This window comes from Mastigoproctus giganteus, chromosome 4 (assembly GCF_048544385.1).
Source record: "Mastigoproctus giganteus isolate SK-2022 chromosome 4, ASM4854438v1, whole genome shotgun sequence".
NCBI lineage: Eukaryota > Metazoa > Arthropoda > Arachnida > Uropygi > Thelyphonidae > Mastigoproctus > Mastigoproctus giganteus.
Genome location: NC_143578.1, coordinates 189,534,253 through 189,557,984, shown reverse-complemented (window position 1 = coordinate 189,557,984; position 23,732 = coordinate 189,534,253). Strand labels below are relative to the sequence as shown.

General features: G+C 36.0%; 1 protein-coding gene across 3 annotated transcripts in view; it reads left to right on the top strand.

Moving 5' to 3' along the window:
- Nucleotides 1-4,486: 4,486 nt before the first annotated feature.
- Nucleotides 4,487-23,732, top strand: part of LOC150087274 (lipid droplet-regulating VLDL assembly factor AUP1-like) — a 194,603-nt gene continuing 175,357 nt past the window's right edge. The window contains exons 1-2 of one of the 3 annotated variants that reach the window (XM_090371932.1): nt 4,487-4,743; nt 16,014-16,151. In XM_090371932.1, the coding sequence (XP_090228058.1) occupies nt 4,703-4,743; nt 16,014-16,151 (179 nt within the window). In that variant the 5' untranslated portion in view covers nt 4,487-4,702. The other 2 variants (XM_090371935.1, XM_090371933.1) reach the window with 2 other exon arrangements.

Below are 23,732 nucleotides of genomic sequence, written 5' to 3'. Positions count from 1 at the left end.
TACGATTTTCGCACGTGTGCACAGAACGTTACGTGTGCACGAGAGGTACCATGAATCGAGAGCGAACGACGAGGACACCAGACAATGAGGAGAATGTCCTATATCTTGCAGAAGGCAATCCGAGTACGAGTACTCGAGCGATAGGCCAACGAGTGGGTATTTCCCAATCCACTGTATGGAGGATACTGTCAACAACCCAAATGAGTTCATACCATCTGCAACGCGTCCAATCATTGGAGCCTGCGGATTATCCACTCCGGACGACTTTTGCTACTTGGTTTCTTCAACAGAAACGGTTCGCAAATGCTGACTTCCAGCGGGATCGCTGTTCACGCGACCTCCCGTTCAACGTCCTCTATCGCATGACGATGGCCTTTCGGACCCTGCAATGCTATGTGATTCCGATTCGTCTTTGTGCCCCCTACACCTCCTGAAAGTTTGTCGCACTGGTAGTGAATCACCCTGTATATATTATATACTGTTATTATGTGTATACCTGGCAAATTGTTGACTGATCCTAGGGGTTATAGACCCATTTCTTTGTTAGCAAATTTGGGCAAAATATTGGAAAGATTGTTGTTGTTAAGGCTAGAGAAATTGTTCAACGAACAAAATCTTCATTTTAAATATCAATATGGTTTTAAGAGAAATAGTTCAACAGAAGATTATGTGTATACCTGGCAAATTGTTGACTGATCCTAGGGGTTATAGACCCATTTCTTTGTTAGCAAATTTGGGCAAAATATTGGAAAGATTGTTGTTGTTAAGGCTAGAGAAATTGTTCAACGAACAAAATCTTCATTTTAAATATCAATATGGTTTTAAGAGAAATAGTTCAACAGAAGATGCCCTACGCGATTTGATTAATTTTAGTGTAAATTCTGGTGAGAAATATGTGTTAGCATTATTCATAGATTTTGAAGGAGCATTTGATACTGTATGGTATCAAAGTGTGCTTTTTTCATTAAGAGAATTAAATTGTCCCAATTTGTTATACCAAATTATTAAAAGTTATTTAATGGATAGACAGATTATTATAAGGTCCCAACATTTAACTTTTAATAGAATTATTGATCGCGGCTGTCCACAAGGATCTGTGTTGGGTCCTATTTTATGGAATCTGGTCTTAAACCAGTGGTTAAGTAGAACAGTCCCTAATTGTTATAAGGTGGCTTATGCTGATGATTTGGTTTTGTGCGTGACAGGAAGATCTAGAGCAGTATTAGAAAACAGAATGGAGGTTATTGTTCAGGATTTGACTGATTGGGCTACATTAAATAAACTAAAAATTTCATCTTCTAAAACTGTCATGATGTTATTAAAAGGAAAATTAGACTACAACAGACCACCTCGATTATTAGTAAACAGTAAACAAATTCCTCTTGTTTCGCAGGTAAAATATTTAGGGGTTATCTTGGATGACAAGTTATTATTTTTCCAACATTTGAATTATTTAAGTAGGAAAATAAAAAATTACACTGCTTCTATAGTTAGGGTTACCAGAAAAGATTGGGGATTAGGTAAACGCATTTTGTATCTATATTATAAAGCTATTTTTATTCCGATTGTGTCGTATGCTGTATCAATTTGGTATGTTCGTACTGTCAATGTAAAATTTAAACAAAAACTATTATCAATACAAAGAATAATGTTGTTAACTATTTTGCGTGTTTGTAAGACTGTTTCGACTAATGCTCTACAGGTGATTGCGGGGGTATTGCCTTTGGATTTAACAGTCGTGTATAGAGCTTTTTGTTATTTTATAAGAAAAGGAATACAAATTACATTTCTGGGGATTACTAATGAAGTTTCTTCTGCAGTCAGCAAACAGAAGAAAGAAATTTTGGTTAAATTAATTAAATTATGGCAGGACCGTTGGGATTCCAGTAGTACTGGTAGAGTAACTTATTTATTTATACCTAGTGTTGAATTTAATTTTAATAACAAATTGCATTGTTGGTTTTATCCAACTATGGAATGCTCATATTTGATTACGGGGCATGGTTCCTTAAAAAGTAAGTTGCATCAGTTTAGTTTAGTGGAAGATCCTTACTGTGTTTGTGGAAGGTTGGAAACATGGGATCATATCTTATATGAATGCAATTTGTATGATGAATTTAGATTAGACTTATTTAATTTGGTACCTAATTTTATTAGGGGTTCTGAATTAATTTGGCTGTCTAATGAAAGGAATTTTGTAGAATTTCAACGGTTTTGCAGGTTGACATTTAATAAAAGGAGGAGTATACATGTTGTTACTAATACTGACTAAAGACCTTTTTTTTTTTTTTTTTTTTCCCTCCTCTGGATGGATAGGCATTCTGTCTTGGAGGCAGGGAGAAGGAAGGAAAAAAAAAAAAAAAAACATTTTTTTTTTTTTTTTTTTTTGGCTGGCCTTGTGGAATGACCATAAGGCGGGATTGTTGCACTCACTAGTAAGATGTATTCTCCTAGTTGGTGCATTTTTTTTTTTTTTTTTGCTGGCTTTTGGGTGTGGGCACCCCAGGAGCAGGACTGCTGGCACCCACCAGTCTTGCACCCTTACTGGTGGGTGCGGGATTTAGGTGCAATATGCACAGCCAGAGCTAATAGATCCAGGCATAGCTCCTCGTGCCAGGGATGGGCACCAGGTGGTAATTGCCCAATGGACTATCACCTGGTGGCAGAGTAGCCTGTTTCACTTATAACACATTACACACACGTGTACACACACTTACACTAACAGGCCATTATGAGAATATGTTATATGATAAATTGGTGGAGATGGATGTATGTCCGGGTGCCACCCTTCGACAGTTAAATACATACATACATACATACCTCGCGCATGGAGCTGCAGACTGTAACGGGCGCGCCTGCTCTGCGCTTGTACCAGGAACGTTTCCTGCACAGCCGTGCTCATCATACGATTTTCGCACGTGTGCACAGAACGTTACGTGTGCACGAGAGGTACCATGAATCGAGAGCGAACGACGAGGACACCAGACAATGAGGAGAATGTCCTATATCTTGCAGAAGGCAATCCGAGTACGAGTACTCGAGCGATAGGCCAACGAGTGGGTATTTCCCAATCCACTGTATGGAGGATACTGTCAACAAACCAAATGAGTTCATACCATCTGCAACGCGTCCAATCATTGGAGCCTGCGGATTATCCACTCCGGACGACTTTTGCTACTTGGTTTCTTCAACAGAAACGGTTCGCAAATGCTGACTTCCAGCGGGATCGCTGTTCACGCGACCTCCCGTTCAACGTCCTCTATCGCATGACGATGGCCTTTCGGACCCTGCAATGCTATGTGATTCCGATTCGTCTTTGTGCCCCCTACACCTCCTGAAAGTTTGTCGCACTGGTAGTGAATCACCCTGTATATATTATATACTGTTATTATGTGTATATATATATATAATAACAGTAGTAACACCAAATACATACACTTGATAATGAAACTGTCACAAAGCTAAATTGGAAAAATTGAGAGAGAGAAAAAAATATATATATCAAACTGCAACAAGAAAAAATGTGTGACTGTCATCTTGGTATGTAGAGGTAGAGAAAACAAAGCTTCACACCTTTGTTTTCTCTTTTCAAGTACCATTCATTATTTTTTACTTTTTTTCAATAGTTTAAATGGCTGTCCCAAAGTATTTGTGGGCCCCTCGCTGATCGTACAGTGGTTATAAACATCGCCGATTTGAAAAGGCCGGAATTTTAATACAGTCAATGATTTAAATGTATATTTATGGGTTCTCTATCTTTCTCTTCACACACACGCGTGCGCGTGGCCGAGTTAGCCGGTAGTAAACCGAAGTGGCATTTTCCTTCCCTTTAGAAACCCAGATATTCCGTTCAGAAAAACAAGCAAACAAACCATAGTCTATGCTCACTTTACTGACACAATACACTGTGAGTATACGAGCTTTCGGCTCTGCGAACCGACACCCTGAATGGCTGAAATCCCTAGTAATATTTGAATGTCTGCGCATGTAGCACAGTTGTATTGTCACCGTCTTCCCCTCACCTGGTGGGAAAGCGTTGGGTGAGAATCCCGTCGATGACGTGAGGAACTTTAATGGGCTTTTTTCATTCCGTGACCGAGCTAGTCGGTCTCAGTCGTAGATGCAAGGTTTTTTCCCCTGTTGTTTGTCACTTAGATAAAGCGTGCGTACGTACCAGTAGCAGCTTGGATAACTCATCATGAGGGGATGGGGGAGGAAGAATTCCCGTATCTACAATGGTTATTTTTTTTTTTCTCTGAAGATGAGCCCATATGTACAGGGGATCCTTCTTTACTATTCAGCGAGACGATCCCTGATTAACTTCCTCTAGAATTTTCTCCAAGCCCCTGGTGGAAGTACGTATTTCAATTTAACTGAGTAGTTAGCGTACCCCCCAAAATTAGTTACGTAAGAAACATTGTAAGAATTAGAGCGTTAGTGTCGCCCTCTATTTAAACTATTTTGCTATTTTTAAACTTTTGAAACATAGACACAAGGAATGAAAGAAATTCATCAAGGATATTCTTTGCTTCCAGCTTGTTTTGTAGTTATTATAGTCTGTTTTACGTGCGTGATAATTAGAAAACAAGTTTAATTTGAAAGTTTTAGTTGTGGTGTGTTCAGTTGTCAACGTGTCAGATTCTCTATGTGGGGCTCACAAGAAAGTGTAATGGAATATGATATCAGGCCCAAATGTTAAGAAATGGCCCAGATAGATATTGAAGAACTTTTTGATTTAAGGAGGTAAATTATAAAAACAGTGTTGATATAGCCATAATGTTAGGCCTCTTTACATTCTTCAGTTCCATAAATGCTTTCATAGCTGGTTTCAGCGTGTCACGTATTTAGAAATCTGTGCTTTGGATCATGTTTAAGGCAAGCATTAAAATCACTTTTACATTTAATGTACAGTAGGAATCCATAGTTGTAATGGGAACAGTTGGAATATTTCATAATTGGCTTAAAATAATATTAATAATTGCCCTTGAAGCTAACCAATACAAATAAAATGCTCCAATTTATTAGTATGAGATATATCCATAATAGAAAAGGAAAAGCGACATGCACACGCTCCCCACTGTATAATGTTATTACAATAAATGGAAATTGACACTATTTATAACTTGATATTTGGTAATATTTTAAATTGTCATATGTAACCTTTACACAGGTCTTCATTCTACTAAAACACTCATCTTTGCACCAAGCCCAATGAAAAGTTGCCCCACTGCACTGATCTGTGATTTCTTCATTCTGCCAATATTATGGTGTCTTTTGTTGCATGCCATGTGCTTGTACTTTGATAGTTAGTGTTTTATAGTCCAGCCGGTTCAGTTTAAATTTAGTATTACTAGAGGACTACTCTAGACATGAGAATAAACCAAGCGGGTAGACGTCGCCTACGGGCGGCATTTCCGGAGGGCTCCAAAATTTTTTTTTTTTAACATTGCTTTCTGATTGGTCAACGTATATCAGTAATCAACATTTAAAGTTTCAAACTATTTATTTCGCCTACTAGGGGCACACAGGGTTGCAGTGCTACTGGGATATCACTGGAAAACTAATGTCTGTGATAGTATTAGTATTAGTAACGGCCGTATGGTGCAAGAAAGCCTATGGCTTATGCTGCACCAGCCAAAAAAAAAAAAAAAAACCGAACAAAACAATGATATAAACAAAAATTAAATAAATAAATAAATAATAATAATTAATAAATAAATAAAAATAAAATAAATTAAAAATAAATAAAAAGGAAATTAATCCTATCATCCTATGCGCTTCCCTTACCCGAAAGTACTATCCAGATGACCTTTGAATTTCCCCAAACTGTCAGCCTCTACCACCCATGAAGGCAACTTATTCCAATAATTTATAACTCGCTGGCTAAAATAAAACTTCCTGCAGTCCAATCTAAACATTTCCCCCCGTAACTTGAATTTATGTCCCCTAGTTCTAGCATCATTTATAATCTTGAAAATTTTGTCCTCATTCATTTTACTGATGCCTCTCAGAGCCTTAAACACCTCAATCAAATCTCCTCTAAGGTGTCTAGTTTCCAAACTCTGCAACCCACATATTCGAAGTCTTTCTTCATAAGGACGCCCTTTTGCCAATCTCACCAGGCGAGTTACCCTTCTTTGCACCCTTTCAAGAAGCTCGATGTCTTTCTTTAGGTGCGGTCTCCATACTTGAACACAGTATTCCAAGTGTGGTCTAACATAAGCCTTATATAATGGGATTATCACGTCCCTATCTCTACTTGCAAAAGTTCGATAGATCATCGATAGGACACCATGGGCCTTCCTTGCAACCTGTTTACAATGCTCAGAGAATTTCATGTCTGACCGTATCGTAACACCCAAGTCCCTTTCCTCCAGTACTGGGTTTAGTTGAACTCCACCAAGTGAATAAGTTATTTTGGGATTACTGTTTCCCAGGTGTAATACCTTACACTTTGTTGGATTAAAGCACAGCTGACATTTTTCTGACCATTCTTGAAGTCTATCTAGGTCTCTCTGAAGAAGCTCAGCTTGACAGTGATCATTAACTACTCTACCAATTTTAACATCATCTGCAAATTTAGACATCACGCCCTCTATCCCTTCATCAATGTCGTTTATGAAAATTAAAAACAGCAGTGGTCCTAATACTGATCCTTGGGGAACCCCACTTCTTACATCAACCCAATCTGAGGAATAGCCATTTATCACAACCCTCTGCCTCCTGCCCTGAAGCCATCCTTCTATCCATCTAAGGATTTTCCCAGTGATTCCAACCTGTTCTAGCTTATAAAGCAACCTCTCATGTGGGACTGAGTCAAAAGCTTTGCTGAAATCTAAATAAACAATGTCGAAATTATTCCCTAAATCCAGCTCGTGAGTGACCCTTTCGAAATAGCGAACCAGATTTGTTAAACATGATTTTCCCTTTACAAAACCATGCTGAGTATCCTTGAGAATTTCAATTCGATCCAAATGATCCTGAATTCCACCCTTGATCATTGCCTCCATGATTTTCCCTACTACTGAAGTCAGACTGACAGGTCGATAATTTCCCACTTCACTTTTAGAGCCACCCTTATGTATGGGAGATACATTGGCACTTTTCCAATCCAAGGGAATCTCCCCAGAGTCCAGTGATGCTCGCATAACCAGCCTCAGTGGTTCAATGCACTCGCTTGCCGCCTCTCTCAAGATTATAGGGTATATTCCATCAACTCCAGGAGCCTTACTGGTCTGTAGGCTTGAAAGTTTTTTCATTAAATAATCGTGCGAAATTTCAATATCATTAATTACATATTTTTTAACTTCGCTCCCACAATTTCCCATTGCCACAAAAGGCTTTTCATTTGTAAATATCGACGCAAAATAACTGTTGAGTTCATCTGCAATGGCAGCTGGTGTATTTATTACTATCCCCTTTCCCTTACGTAAAGGTCCGATCTGGTTTGTCCTGCTTTTCTTGGCATTTATATATGTGAAGAATTCTTTATCCCCCCTCTTTGCTCTGTTTGCTAGTGATTTCTCATAAACTGCCTTTGCCTGTCGAACCTTTTCTGTGGCTCTATTACACATCACCTTGCTGTGTAATAGAGCTGAGAGGCTGAGAGGAGGCTAATTGTGTTGAAAGGTATATGAAACATAGTTTGGTAAGATGGCAGAGGCAGACTGGGTCAAAAATTCTTACTGAGGAAAACATATAGTGGCCCCATACTAGTGTTTATGGCCATGTTGTGAGGAAGTGTGTGTGGTGGGGGGATTACAAATAGAGTAATTATCTACTTATATGATTTTCTTAATAATATATATTTTTATTATGATTTTTGTGTATTTAGTTTGATGATTAGTCAACAAATAGAATGTATTGGAGGTCAGAGTGTAATATTGAAAATCACACTGGCCTCTGACCCAGCAGGGTTTCCTTGGTAAGTCTTACGGCAAGTCTGTCTCTGTAAGATGGGTTTCAACTTTTGCTAAAATTTTTTGAAAGTTCTCTTTAGCACAAAGGTTTAGCTTTCATAGAAATATATGTCTGTGGCACTTTCGTGGCTTACCCTTCTTTTAGTTTTTGGCATGCTGACTACGACAGTTGTAATGTACTAGTTCTGATGGTATTTTACATCCTATCTTTTATTATGCATTGTTTCTTTATTCAACTCTCATTCAAATGCACTTGACTTCATGTTGTACCGATTCAAAAAAGCCCAAATCACTCAGGGGACAAAATCAGACTCTCCCAAACTCTGCCTTGATTGAAGAAGCTTCAACCTTTCATTGGTTGCATGATTTTTTTTTTTTTTTTTTGTCATTTTATTAAATTTGAGAATAAAATCATATTTCCCCTTGGACCTTCCCCCGCCAGTTTTTTATACATGAAGAGGAACTATCTTCTGTTTTGTTTCAGTTGACTAGAATTAGGAGAGGTTAAATGTTTGTTATCAAATAGATAGTCTGAACGAATGCATCTACAATTTTTGGAATTAAATACAGTGTGGAATATTGTTAAAGCTGTAACCACTGTCAAGATAAGGGTGTTTTGTGTTTGTAATGGTGACTATAATGGTTTTGAACAGTTTTTAAATTCCTTTTAGTGGGACCAACTGATGATGTAACGAACTGCAAATCCTAAGTGGGAAGCATTCAGGGAAGTAATCATAAAATTAACCTTTTTATACCAACTATGAGATATAGTTACAGTTCATTAATGGATATCAGCTGAACTGATGAGGCTAGTGGCAGAGAAAAAAAAAAAAAGTGTGAAAAATTAGCAGGGGATGTGGAAGACTACACCAAGTACACACTAATCTGCAACCAGGTCACTAAGGGGGTTAGGCAAGCTAAAGCAGGTTATGAGAAGGCTGGCTACAAATGAAAGGAAAAATAGAGAATTCTTTGATTATATTAATACTAGAAGGAAAGGAATAAACAACATTAGCCCACTAGATGTGAATGGTATAATTTAGTTTGACCGCAGCCCGTTCAGGTTGCTGACAAACTAAATAATTCGGTCCTCGAGGCTGTCAGGTATGCTAAGCTGGGCTTACTCTCTGGAAGTCTAAAATGCTGATGGAACTGATATTCAGGTGACACTCAAGGCAAGTGGATCTAATTTCAGTGCAGTCTGGTCAGTTTGTGATAGCCATATCCGCTGCTTGCACCTACATGATGGTGGGACTGTTAGTAACCCTGGGTATAACCATCATGTGCAAGTCCTGAAATACAGCACCTAGTATACTGGAGGAAACCACCCAGGTGTGAACTAACGTAAGCAGGTGTCAAGGTGTGGTACCCCCCCACCACACAGACGAATGCTGCCTCTGTGATACTGGGCAATACTAGGCAGTAGGACGAATCTAATCAAACAGTGCAATACCACCACTTTGCTTATTGGAGACTTGAAGTGGTGGAACCCATGTTTAATCTCCAGAGCAAAACTTCGGCAACCCCCAACCCCATCTCTTCCATCATGCAATATGATTAATATCTTTTGAGGTTATGATGGAGATTATGGTGAGATCCCATATTCTTTACATTTTGAGGGTATAGCTCTGAAATGATGTTTGCAGGCCAGCTGCTAGATAGTCCACCAGACCAAACCTATTGGCAACTCTCCAGAAGGCCTCCGAATCACCTAGTGTATAGTCTTGCTGCCTCTACTCTGCCAGATAAGTGACTGGAGGGAGTCCAAGTAGTGTGTATGCAGAAGGCATTGTTGAGGCCACATTATGCGAAGGAGCTGACAAACTAAATAATTCGGTCCTCGAGGCTGTCAGGTGTAACCTGACAGCCTCGAGGATATATTCTTGCCATGTGTACGCCACATCCAAACACTTAATTACTTCATACAGCATGTCCTCCACATCCTTTCTTAATACCGAATACATCATGAAATGTCAAATTAATAGAACAAACTTATATGCACAAAAATCTAAACCTCCCAAATGCTTCCTCATTCATTTCACAAATATAAGTGATCTCACTTCTAATCTCATTGATGTGCATTTCCACTTAGTCTGCCAGACCCCTTGTACTTTTTCTGACAGAATCCCATTTATTGGTTGATTCAACCACTGGTCATCTCAGTTGTCCGAATTATCTTCTGTGTTATTCCAAGCCGTACATCTCAGAAGGCCATGATTCGGAGTTAAATGTTCTCCCTCAGTTCTCCCTAGAGCTACGGCACTCACCCCCCCCCCCCCGAAACTTGAGCCCTTTGCTTTGTTTTGTTGCTCCGGTGTAAGGAATGGTTTTGTTCAAATTCAGTATAATTAAAAATACTACACTAAAGAAATGTCTAATGCATTGCACCGGTTATTCTATGAAGTTTACATTATTAATTATATATAATTAAAATTCAAATGTTCTTATTGATACACCAATTACGCAGTAATAATACCTACCGTGTTACCTAGTTTGTGTTATATGTATTAGGCCATTGGTTCCCAAACTATTGAGATCTATGGACCCTTTCAAAAAAGTTTACGGGGATCCCGTTCAAAAATTAAAAAGTTTTTTGGACCCCTATATATATATGCATATGTTTCTCTGTGTATATATATGTATATGCACGTTTATATATATGTATGAACATTGCACTTTCTGAAAAGAAAATTCAGTTTTAGGTTTAAAACAACTGAACTTTATTCTTATTTTAACATAAATATATAATAATAACTTTATTCATCATCAATATGCTATACATAGAATGAATAATTTGACCAGTTTCAGATGGTCTGTTTTGCAGACCGCCCATGGAACTGGCGTATGAACCCCCAAGGGGGGGGGTCTGTGGACCCCAGTTTGGGAAACTCTGTATTAGGCTATACTGTTAAGCCTGAAAGTTAAGTTAATTATAATATATAACAAAATTATCCAACTAGTGCTACCCTAAGTGATTCGAACTTTAGCTACCTATTTACCACAATTAAAAAAAAATTGAATTCCCCTACCTATAACAATGGTGGCAAAATTCAAACAATATAAAGGTTCTAGTATATTAAGTAGTTACTTTCAAAATCTCTAGCTGAATTAAAAAATAACAGGCGTGACTAGGACTATAAAGCTACTTATAGAATATGATTTAATGTGACAATTAGATCAATAAAATGGCAAAATTTAGAAACTTATCCAATTGTAGGAGCTGAAAATTCTTTGACTTGCATATGGATACTCTCGACCACCCGTTTAGTTGGGACTTATAAGGATATTTTTACCAAGAATGATAGGATTTGCTTTGTAGTGCATGCAGACTCAGAAAAATAGACATCTTCATTGCCTAATTGAAGTATTTAAGGTTTTTGATAGTGTTAAGTAAATAAAATGATGGCATCTTGTCTTTCTCAGATGACATGCAAGAAAATATAAATTTAGATTGAAAATAGGTTGCAGAATAGATGTGTACAAATTTGCTTTTGACTTTTGAACAAATTATTAGAATGAACCCTTCCCAATATCACTCTTCAGAGTACCTTCTGGCCAATGGAGAATGAGTTTGTGTGCTCTTCCTGTGTGTTGCCAAACAGTAGTGGTATTATCATGCTGCCATTTCACAATAATATTATCAACAATTGACTTTGAATAGTGTAGGCTGCCAACAGTTGCATGAATTGATAAGCCAGCAATGTAATATCTGACAATAACACCAATCTTGAAATCTAATCATCTGAACTCTACTAGCCATGTTGGGAACACCTAACTTGTGTGGCTCATATAAATAAATTTTGTGTTTGTAATCTGGAATGATCACACGTTCAGGTGAGTTGACAAGACAAAATATTAGAAACATCACCACATTTATTAGTCCTCCAAGCTTGAATTACAGTCACTCAAAGCACGTGTACTTATGCATCCTTATGCCTGACCACTCTGCTATGTTGGCTTTATGTAATAGTCTGTTACTTGTTTATCCAGGAAAGTCCATTGGATGACATTAACATGCTTTCTTACAGCTTTATATGCAAATAATTTGTAGGTATGGACTTGGGTTGTTTTTACTTTTTCATGGTTAATTTAAACTAAAAGCTTTAAGGATTTAAACTTTTTTTTTTTTTTTTAATAAATTTGAACTAAAAATGCCATTTTTAACCTATCACATTGTACCATATTATACACATGTATTGCATGTAGACACATCACTGATATGGATGTGTAATTATCATAAAACCTGCTCATATTCAGAAAATAAATATCTATTAATTAACTGAATTATTCAACAATGAATATTTATCAGCATTGGGAAAATATCTGCTGCTTCTCAGATGAATGTATCAGTGCTAACTGATGCCTCATTAGTGGGAAGCTGGGCATTTCAGTAAGAAGTTCCATATCAAAATTACTTATGAAAACCATTTTGCATGATCAGCAGACCTGGACATTGTACTTGCATTGCTATCATCATTATTATTAAAGGTTACTAGGGACAACAAATCCCAACCCTCCCCATTAAATGTCGTAGAATTCTTCTGATGACATTCATTCATGAGGAGAAATAAGCATAATAATTGCACTTTATCTGAGGTCTAGCGAAGCTAACTTGAAGGAAGTATGTTGTTTCCAGGATAGTTGAAAATTTTATTGAGACATTATATAAATATGTTTTAAGGTATGAAAAATAAAAATTCTGCTGCTGCACTACAGTTGTTATACAAAATAATATTTCAATGTTGTTATTTGCTAATTGTGCATTTTTTATTTTGCTTCAAGTGAGATACCATTCTCACTTGAGAGTTACTGTCAGTTATTCTGTTGAAATGATAGTCAGTGTAGCTGAGCCTTAATATATATATTGAGAAATACATGTTTCTGCAAGATTCTCTTATATTTAATTCATGTTTTGGTTCATCATATTTATGTGAATATTGCTTTTGTATTGTGAAACTGTTACAGATAAAATTTAGTGCTGAAGTACAAAGTTGAATGACAGTTATGATCATATCTCTGAAAAATATTCACCTTCATAGACCAAGCTAACTAGAAAAAAAAAAAAAATTTCAGCTCTGTGCAATAAGAGTATTCAGATTAAAGTATACTTCCTTTCCCCCTATAAGTTTGTTTCAGATACATTTAACTTTTCAACAGTTCTAATATGTTGAAGTGAATAAATAAAATGTATGTTGTCCCTTGCTTGGATTTTATTTTCAAAATTGCCCACTGGCTTTTAAGTGGTTGGATAGGCCTGCCTAATCTTCTACTACTTAACTATGATTTTTTTTTTTTTTTTTTTTCCATCAATAACTTATTTGTTGTGCCATTTTGGTCCACTTTGTACAAAAGCGAGTCAAATAGGCATTCACTATTATGACAGCCTCTGTATGTTAATGGTTAGTTGGGCACACCGTTCCCTTAACCATTAAATAAGCAGACAAGTCTACAGATCATAGTTGTGCCTAGTCATTTTTACTCTATTCAACGAAGATTCCTCGTATTTTTAATGGAAGAATTGGGACAAAAACTTTTCTTGAAAGGTATTGTTAGTAATTGTTGGGTTAACAGTGTGGTTTTATAGTGCAAAAGAGAATATAAAATTGCAGTCAATACACATCATTCCTCTACTGTACCCTTTTTTTTTTTCTGATGGGTTTTACTTCTGTACCAGGAATATTTCCTGGTACAGAAGTAAAACCCATCAGAAAAAAAAAAAATTGCATGTTTCACACCTCAAACCTTTTTTGAATGGTACAAACTTTTCTGAATTTTCAGTTTATAGGAGCTGCACATGACTATAAAGGTGCCTTCATTATTATAGCTAAAAGTTTTGTGACCTGAATTATAACTTCTTTTAACACTGTTGGATAGATTTCTTCAACTGTTTTGATGCCTTATGTCGATGATTGATTACTGTCGATGATCCTGCTCAGGTGGCTTACAAACTGAATATTTTGCATCTACATTCACACATGAGGAATTCTGTAGGGAAGTGGAGGCCAGAAGCTTATTCAAGTCTAACAAGGAGCTAAATGATTTTCTAATAAATTAGAGCAAAGTGGAGGAGAAATTGTTGAAGTCAAACATCAGAAAGGCATCTGGGGTGGATGGGATCTATCCAGTTATATTAAAGGAGGCAGTAAAGAAAGAAAGCAGCCCCTTAGCCATAATTATGAGAGCATCCTCGGACTCAGGAGGAGAGGGCCCCACGGACTGGAGATGTGCAAATATATCCCCAATTCACATAGGGGGATCAAAGGGTGACATGAGTAATTACAGACCTGTTAGTTTTAACTTCTGTTTCGGGGGATAATAATGGAGTCACTGGTTAAAGAAACATCTCAGCATCATCTAGACAAGACTGCAGTTATAGTTCAGACACAACATTATTAAGGGGAAGTACTACACAAAGGAATGGGATGCAAAATATTTGATACCATATACTTGGATTTTAGAAAAGCTTTTGATACTGTTGCACATGAAAGACTACTATACAAATTGGAGCAGTATGCAATTAAGGGCAAGTTGCTGCTATGGATAAAGGGATGGTTGAGGGCAAGAAGACAGAGAGTGGTAATTAATGGATGCTGCTCTTCTTGAACTAATGCTAATAGTGGAGTCCCCCAGGGCTTGGTGTTGGGCCCATTGTTGTTTTCTATATTTTTAAATGATGAAGGTAATATCAGGCTTAATGTCCAAGTTTTCAGATGATACAAAGGTTGACAGGGTTGTTAATAACATTAATGACAGTATGCTAATGCAACAGGATCTAGAAAAGTTGGGCTGAGAGGTGGCAACTGAAGTTTAATATTGACAAATGCAAAGTACTGCATATGGGTAGTAGTAATTCCTGAGTAATGTATGAACTGTGCAGTACTACACTGAGGGTAATTGTGCAGTCAGATATGAAGTATTCTGAGAAGTGCAGACATTCTGTAAGAGCAGCCCATGGAATCTTTTCAATGATATACAGGAATTTTTCTACCAGGAATAAGGAGGTGATTATCCCCTTGTATAAGGCAGTGGTTAGGCCAAACCTCGAGTACTGCATACTGGTCTGGAGACCTCATTTTTGGAAAGATGTAGAGCAACGATATTTGTGAGGGGTACAAAGGGTTGCACTTACCAAGAAAGGCTTAAGGTCTGCAAATTGCAGACCTTAAGCCTTTCTTGCGAGGTGATCTTATTGAGGTGTATAAGGCTTTGAATGGTTTGAGCAGGCTCAGTGCTGATGGGATTCTTCCTCTTTCTCAGATTATGCACCTGAGGGGGCATAGATTCAAACTGAGGAAAGATAGTTGTAGAGTAGATGTGTGGAAATTTTCTTTTAGCCAGTGTGTGGGTGGTTGATTGCTGGAACAAACTTCTATCTGTCATGGAATTTGACAGCTTAAATAAATTCAAGGCAGAACTGGACAAACTTTTGGAGCAAATGGATGGGTGAAATGGGAGGGTTTTTTTTTTTTTTTTTTTTGGCTGATGCTGTATAAGCTTGGTTTCTTGCATCATATGCCTCTGCTAATGCTAATTGTTAACTTTTGCCTCTGGTACTCTTTAGATACCTTTTTGCTTATAAAAGCATTAATGTGTCTGCTGCTATTAGCTAGGCTAACTGGTATTCTCAAATTTATAAACTTGTTCACACATGGAACTTGATGCAAAATATTTATTCTGTATATCAAATGTTTTTTTAGCCATTAATAGTAATGTTGTTCTGCACTGTCTGGTGTTTCAGCCATTTCCTTTTCTGCTCACATGCAAAAAATTATTTGCTCCTATCTTATCTTATTGCTGTTCTTATATTTTTGCTAATGATTTCTTGTAGTCTTGCTGTGAAAACTTTAGATAACTTATTTATAAACAAATTTATACTTGATGTAGTATGCAGGGTCAGGTGTAGGTTTCATCAACCTTTTCTGTTTAGATCACCCTAAAAATTCTTTTTATGTGGTCAGCTACTTTTTGTAGTAAGTTATTACAAGAATTATTCAAATTATTATTTTTTTAATATATGCATTTATTTTCAAAGAGTTACAAGTTTTTATAAGATAATTTACATTTTTGAAGACTATTTTGTTATAAATTTTTTAGATGCAGCACAAATCAAGATCTTTACTTCCTGGTTATATACTTTCCCTTGGGTATTATTCTTCTTGTTCTGCGTCTGATAGTAGGAGTACTAATTTGGCCTCTAGCTTCTGCTTTACCAAAACTTTCTTCATTAAGATGGTAAATTTTAATTCTTTTTAAATTTAAAAAATTATAATTTTTTAAAAAAAATTATCAGACAGCAATGTTAACTGACTTTCACATAAGCATACGATACACAGATAGACTGTATCCACTCACGTGCCTGCAGTTTGTTTAACCGTATTTTGTTTGTACAAGTTCTCTTAACATTTTTGTCCGATTCTTCTGTTATCTTATAAAAAATTTTTGGGCTGTTGAATTTCTCAAACTACAGGGTGTTAATTTTAAAAGTAAACCCAAATATAATCAAAAGAAAAAGAATTTATTATCAGAATAATTAACAAATAATAGTTCATAAATAATGCTGGATGTGTTGTCTGTTATTAGCAATACATAAATTCACTCTTTTGATCATGTTGAAAGTAATGCAACAAAGTTTGTAAATTTTTCAAGCAAACACTGAAATTGCATTTCTGACTATTTTCATTGTTTGCTTTGAGTTGCTGAATACCTTGTATTGTGGTTTGCTCTCATAAGTTTTCTGCTTTAATAACCTTCTGGGGATGTTAAATAAGGAGACCTAGGTGGCCAAAGTCCTTGTTATGTGATTCAATTCCCAAAAAATTCTTGCCGCATTTCAGCAGTTGAGCATACAGTGTATCAGATTGCTTTGTCCTGTTGGAGACAGATGTGTTATTTGTTTTCCTCTAACAATGCAATACTGCATTACCATTCCTTGGTAAATATCACAATCGACAGATTGTTTAAAAAATTTGTGCTGCTATCCTTAGAGATATGCCACACTAAACAATTTTTTTGGGGGGGGGGGGGGGGCGGTGGCTGGTATGGGATTTGAAAATAAAAAAAAAATACATTTTTAGAGTTTCTTATTCTCCAATTGTGACTGTTAATGTAGCCACTAACGTGAAACCATGTTTCATCAGTGAAATAAATTTCAGTACCTTCACAGCAAAGTAAACTTTAAAACCAGTGAGAGTCTCATAATGTTTTAACATTGTCCTGACATGCAGCTTATACATACTGTGGATTTCTTATAGGAAATTTTTTTTTGAATGGTGAAATGAGTTGAACCAAGTGATATCTGCTTTTGAATGCCAATGCTCAAATCTCTGAGTTTAGAGATTTGTTTGGAGATTGAAAAAATGTTTGTCTAATTTTGTCTAAAATGTCATGTGTAAGAACAGTACTTCTTTCATATTCTTTTTTTCCCAGCTGATCTATACCCATGAAACTTCTTTATCTTGAAAACTTCAGCTTTATATAGATAGTTTGTTAAGAAATTTTTCAGCAGATTTTTGTTGACATTCACTGTAAGCGTTGGTTCCTGAATAAGATTCCACAAAAAAAGCATGTTGCTTGATTGTTTAATGCAGCATATTTATTCACCAGTAATGACACATGCAGTTCAAACATGGTGACAAGCTGAACTTCTGAAATGCAAAACTGTCACTTCCTCTAGTTACGTAAAACCCTAGTGTCCTCACACAGTTACACCAGTGATTGTTATTAGGTACCTTATACAAATAATGTGGGTTTACTTTTAAAAATGAAAACCCTATATAATGTATTACAACTGATTCTCCGACTTTTCTGTTTCTTTTTTTTTTTTTGACTATTTTAAGCAGCATCAGGAGAGAGAGAGAGAGAGATTCTATCAGTTGCTAATAGTTGTGGTTTTGTTTTGTGATAGCCACAGTCATGAGATCTAAATTTGAGGAGGTTTTTTTTTTTTTTTTTATTGAGACAATCCAAAGCAACACACCTCACATGATAGCAGTAGTTTTAAGTATTGCAGGCTAGTGCTATCATGTGAGAGTTGTTTTGGATGTTACTGCTGTTAAACAACTAGGATATCTGTCTGTGAATCATATGCTCATAAGTACATAATTCTTGTTTTATCCACATAAAAAAAAAAAAAAAAAAAAAAAAAAGAGAGAAAGAAAAAATAAAATAAAATCTATTATATACAGTGAAAATCGGTTAACTTGAAATGTGCGAGTTTGACAAGCATTTTGATACTAATATTTTATTCTTAAATTTTGGAAGCAAAAGGATTACCTGTGTTAATACATGCTGCTGCTACTGAGGCATAATTGGTATGTCATTAATGAAACTTTAAAAATTCAGTTATAAGTAATTGTTAATAATTTATAGTGACTTATTTTTATATGCTTTATGATTACATTGTGGTTATTGATTATAAATAAAATGTAGATGTTCAGAGTTTCTCACAAACATTTATAATTATATATATTTCATGGTCAGCAATTGTTATAAACCTTCCAGTATTAAAATGTCATTTATAATGAGTGCTAATTTTTTTAAAAATAGGCTTTCATGACTTAGGTAGTTCAATATTACACACCAAATTTTGGAATTTTTAGCAAGGTGGGTAATAGAATTTTATTGTGAAAATTTTTTTCCTGGTCATATGCACACCAAAAAGATACCATAGCTATCTTATTTTACAAAACTTGTTTTAGTAAAATAAATAAATAAAAATAAAAACTAACCAGCAATTGAATAACAGCATTTTTCTCACTTATTTATTATTATTAGCCATATGGTGCAAGGAAGCCTGAGGCTTATGCTGAAAAAAAAAAATAAAAAAAAATTGAGTTACCCTGACAGAGAGAGAGAGAGAGAGAGAGAAAAGGGAATTGTCAAGAAAGAGAAGAATGATGATATCTGGCTCAGGACCCTGGGTGTGCCAAATTGTTATTTTATGGCCATGATGGATGGGCCCATATGGCATTTATACTTTAGTCTTGGTAATTATTAGCAGAGAAACTGACATAGGCTGAATAAAACATGAAATGTACTGCTTCAGAGGTTTCAGACTCCCCATTCTTCTTCTCAGTTCTATAGTTCTTACAGTGTACAATTTGCTTTGTTTTGTATGAATTTATTCACTCACACAATTCAAATCTGTAAACTCAAATCGAATCTATATGGGAAGAAATGAATTTTACCAAATGAAGACCTGCATATAATGTCAGCTATGACTACATAGTACAATTTATGGTAAGAAAAAAAAATTCCCGGATAATTGATTTCCTGGTTAATCCGAAAATACAGTAAATCCCCAACATATGTAAGAGATACATTCCAGGAATTCTTATGTAATCAAGTTTTATGTAACTCGGGAATGACAAATAAAATATTGCTACTATAACCCTGATATGCCAAAATTTTAAAAACCACTTAATATCCTCAGAAGAAAAATAGTTATATATTTTTAATTAATTCAATTAAAAACTTTATCTGGGGACAGCAGTGAAGTGGCACATAAGAAAAGAAAACATAAAAGGAAGAAAAAACTTATGATTTTTTACTGTCTATGGTGTTTTTACACTGATATTGTATAGTTTTTGTACTGTAAAAACCAATTTGTATTTCGTAGCCTTGGTTATTATAGTTGACTTCATTGGTGCCGATCGCTTCACCGCTTCTGGTATTCTGTCTTTCTCCTTTTTTGTGTTCACTGTTGCCACTGACAAATCTGAATTCTGCACGATACTTGTTAATGTTTGGCCATTTTCATATTTATTACTATTTTAATTTTCTGATCTAAATCGATCGCTTTCCTTTTCTTGGTAGATTTCCTAGTACCGCTGCCACTTATTCTCTTAGTTGGCACCATGATAACAGTCAAAATTAAATTTTCTGAAAAGAACTTCACAGGGTTAAGGTGAAAACTTGCTATTATCACTAAACGTGAGCTCACATTTCTGGAGGTCACTGCCATAAAACAATAAAAATAATTTGCACTTTCCGGGTTATTGGGCTTTTCTGTTAGTGCAATTCACTATAAACTGGTAGTAAACTTGATTTTCTTGCATTTGCGATGAGATACTGATAACTGTAATTCTGTGGGTTTTTACGTTATTATGGTGAAATATGTGTGTCCCCTTCACTGAAATCTTCAGTCATAAAAAGAAAAAATATATAAATTGCATAACGTAAGTGCGAAGCTACAAAAGTCTGGCTTACTGTATCGAAAAACGTTCAGTATGTTCCTACATAAAAAATATGCCGATAAATGAAAAAATTTAACATGCACTACTTGCGTGTCCAATACTCAAGTAGTGCATATTGGACATGCATTTATTTTTTACGATTGATGTTGATTTTAAATCTAAAGCTTCCCTTTATTTTTTACAATGTCACGTATCGTTTGGTCACCTATTATCACTGAAACTTATTATCACCAACATTATTATGGTTCATTAGAGATTTAACGGATGCACTGTTTTAAACTTTCGAATAATTTAGTTTTTGTTTAATTGAAAGCACGATTTCTAAGCAAAAAAAAAAAAAAAAAAATTCCAACATTCCTGACATAAATAACGAAACAAAATTTGTTCTTTTGCAGTGTGACAGAACACAACAATCGACGCGATGCACCAAAACAAACTAAACATTTGGTTTTTTTTTTTTTTTTTTTTTTTCAGGGGCAGGTGTGAAGACAGCGGGGGTTGCAAGATAATAGGCACACAAATCTCCCAATGCCGAATTATAATGCTGCTTCTTGTCCCTTGTTTACAACTTTGCTGCAAAACATCTGTTTATACCTATTCTAGTTATTATTTGAATTTTATGATTTCTGGTTGGTGTTTTTTTTTTTTATTTCACTGCACGTTGTGATATTCACTCAGCTTTCTGTAATGAGGCTAAGTTATTATTATTATTTTTTAAAATTTTGTTCTGGATTTTAATAAAAATTGAAATGCTTTATGTACTGGGTGGTTATAAAATAAGTTTCCCTATTCAGGAGACCCTAGTGTCAAAACGGTTAGAGATAGCACTGTGAAAATCTGTGGGTATGTCATTACAGGGAAGTGATTTGTAGAAGAAAAAAAATTTGTTCAAATTTCCGCCACCAAGGAAGAAATTGGCACTGTAAACATGAGATGGAATACTTAACTTAGGATTTTTTAGCTTTTTTTTTTTTTTTTTTTCTTTTTGTTGTTTGAAATTTTATTCCTTTCTTTTTGGTCTCTGTCGGGTCGGCTACGATTTATACATTTCGCATGTATACATCATAACAAAAACAGAGACCCTGCTTATTGTGGTGGCTCTTACAGTTTTGGCTGCCAACCCTTTGAAGAAGTAGTTAAAGCCCTAGGACACACTACTTTAGGTAACATCATTATCATTTTTATTTTTATGTTAATTTATTTCAGATTATCTCCTTCACCTTACAGGCCTTCTCAATTTTTCCATGGTAATTACAGTTGATAGGTCGGCATCCCTTCCCTATACACTGAATATAAACATTTGTCTATATATATATATATATATATAATCATCAAGAATAATATAATAGAGAAGTTATATGCTATAGGGGGAAGAAAATTAAGAATAAGATTAGATAAGACAGAGTTACAATAACGTGAATTATGGATCAGGGTCACTGCTATCGCAAAAGTACCCTACAGCCATAATGTATATATGAAATATTACTAGTATAAAATACATTAAGTAGATGTTTATGCATGGAAATGAACCAATGAAAATACAGTGTTCCCTGGTAGCGATATATGTTGTGAACGAAGGTGGGAAGAAAGGAACCGGAAAAATAATTGTAACGATAGAAAAGTAGACCAAAAGAATATTTTTGAAGAGACGACCTAGGTGGAGATAGCATTGCAGAGTCTTTCATAATTTTTGTGTCTTCATCAGAGGTCATCCACCAAAATCATGAAAAAGACAGCAATGCTCTTACTTCTGTTTCCAACATGTTCTGTATGTCAAAGTACACGTGCGAAAGTCCACGTGGTAATATCAATTATAAAGTTTTTGAATAAAATTTGAATAACGTTATACCAAATTTGCAATTACATAATGTGTTAATAAGTTATAGCATACAGAACATGGATGACCTTACAGAAGTAAGTGGAATGCTATGAAAGTAGAAAAGGCAAAGACAAAGGCAAGGAAAATCCGAATGACAAGAACTTACCGCTACATGCCGGACTGACAGAAAAGACCGTGTCAGCTGGTTGCCAGTGTATATATGCATGTGTACGCTAGCAGCGCCCAGCGCTAGACAAATTTTGGTGTGTGTTATTTTGAAATAATGTGGAGACGGTGAAGCTACGCTAGGTTAAGTACATGATGCTCAAACTGCCCAGGATAGTTAAGAAATATAATAGCTGACAAAGCAGCGATAGAAAACCTATTTTTCGCCTTAAACTTTGTTTAAGGCGAAAAATAGGTTGGATAAAGTTAGAAAAATAGAGCTCTGATTTCGCATTCGGTAAACTAATGGCTCACAGGGCATAAGATGTAGAGGCTAGTAAAGTGGAAAGATGATTATGGTAGAAATATGTAGTTGGGCTAGGGTAGTTCGGGGTTGCAAACCCGTTCCTATAGTTAGGACCCTGAACGAATGTCTGCGAGCCGTGCATCATGTATTTAAGGTCAGTTGTGTACAAAGTGGCAAAAGTAATATAGTTAAGTTAGAATATAATATAATTAAATATAAATAAAGTTAAGTATGAACATAATTACAAGATAAATACACTGTAATGGGCCAATTGGTGGGTACGAGTTTTCCAGACTGTAAGCATTAGCATTAGCATTAGCAGAGGCATATGATGCAAGAAAGCAAGCTTATTCAGCATCAGCCAAAAAAAAACAAAAAAAAAAAAAAAAAAAAAAAAAACCCACTCCCATTTCACCCCTCCGTTCGTTCGAAATACCTGTCCAGTTGAGCTTTAAATTTGTTTAGGCTATCAACTTCAACAACTAGTGATGGAAGTCGGTTCCACCAACCAACCACCCGCTGGCCAAAGGCAAATTTCCGCACATCTATCCGACATCCGTCCTTCCTCAATTTGAATTTATGCCCTCTCAGGTGATTATTCTGAGAAAGATGAAGAATCCCATTGGCATTGAGCATGCTCAAACCATTCAAAGCCTTATACACCTCTATCAGATCACCTCGCCGGTGCCTAGTCTCCAGACTCTGTAATTTGCAAAACTTAAGCCTTTCTTCGTAAGAGCAACCCTTTGTTCCATTTACTAATCTTGTTGCCCTTCTCTGTACCCGTTCCAGCAGCTCTACATCCTTCTTGAAATGAGCCTCCAGACCTGTATACAGTACTCAAGATGTGGCCTAACCATTGCCTTATACAAGGGAATAATCACCTCCTTATCCCTGCTAGAAAAATTCCTGTATATCATTGACAAGACACCATGAGCTACTCTTGCAGCTCGTCTGCACTGCTCAGAGAACTTCATATCTGCCTGCACAATTACCCCCAGGTCCTTTTCATTCTCCACCACTGTCAGTGTAGTACCGCAGAGTTGATACGTTGCTCTGGGGTTACTGTTTCCCATATGCAGCACTTTACATTTGTCGATGTTAAACCTCATTTGCCACCTCTCAGCCCATCTGTTCAACCTGTCCAGATCCTGTTGCAGCAGCATAGCGTCAGTATTGTCCTTAACGACCCTGCCAACCTTTGTATCATCTGCAAACTTGGACATTAAACTTGATATCCCATCATCAATATCATTCATAAACACCGAAAACAACAACGGACCCAACACTGAACCTTGAGGAACTCCACTAATAACATTAGTCCACGT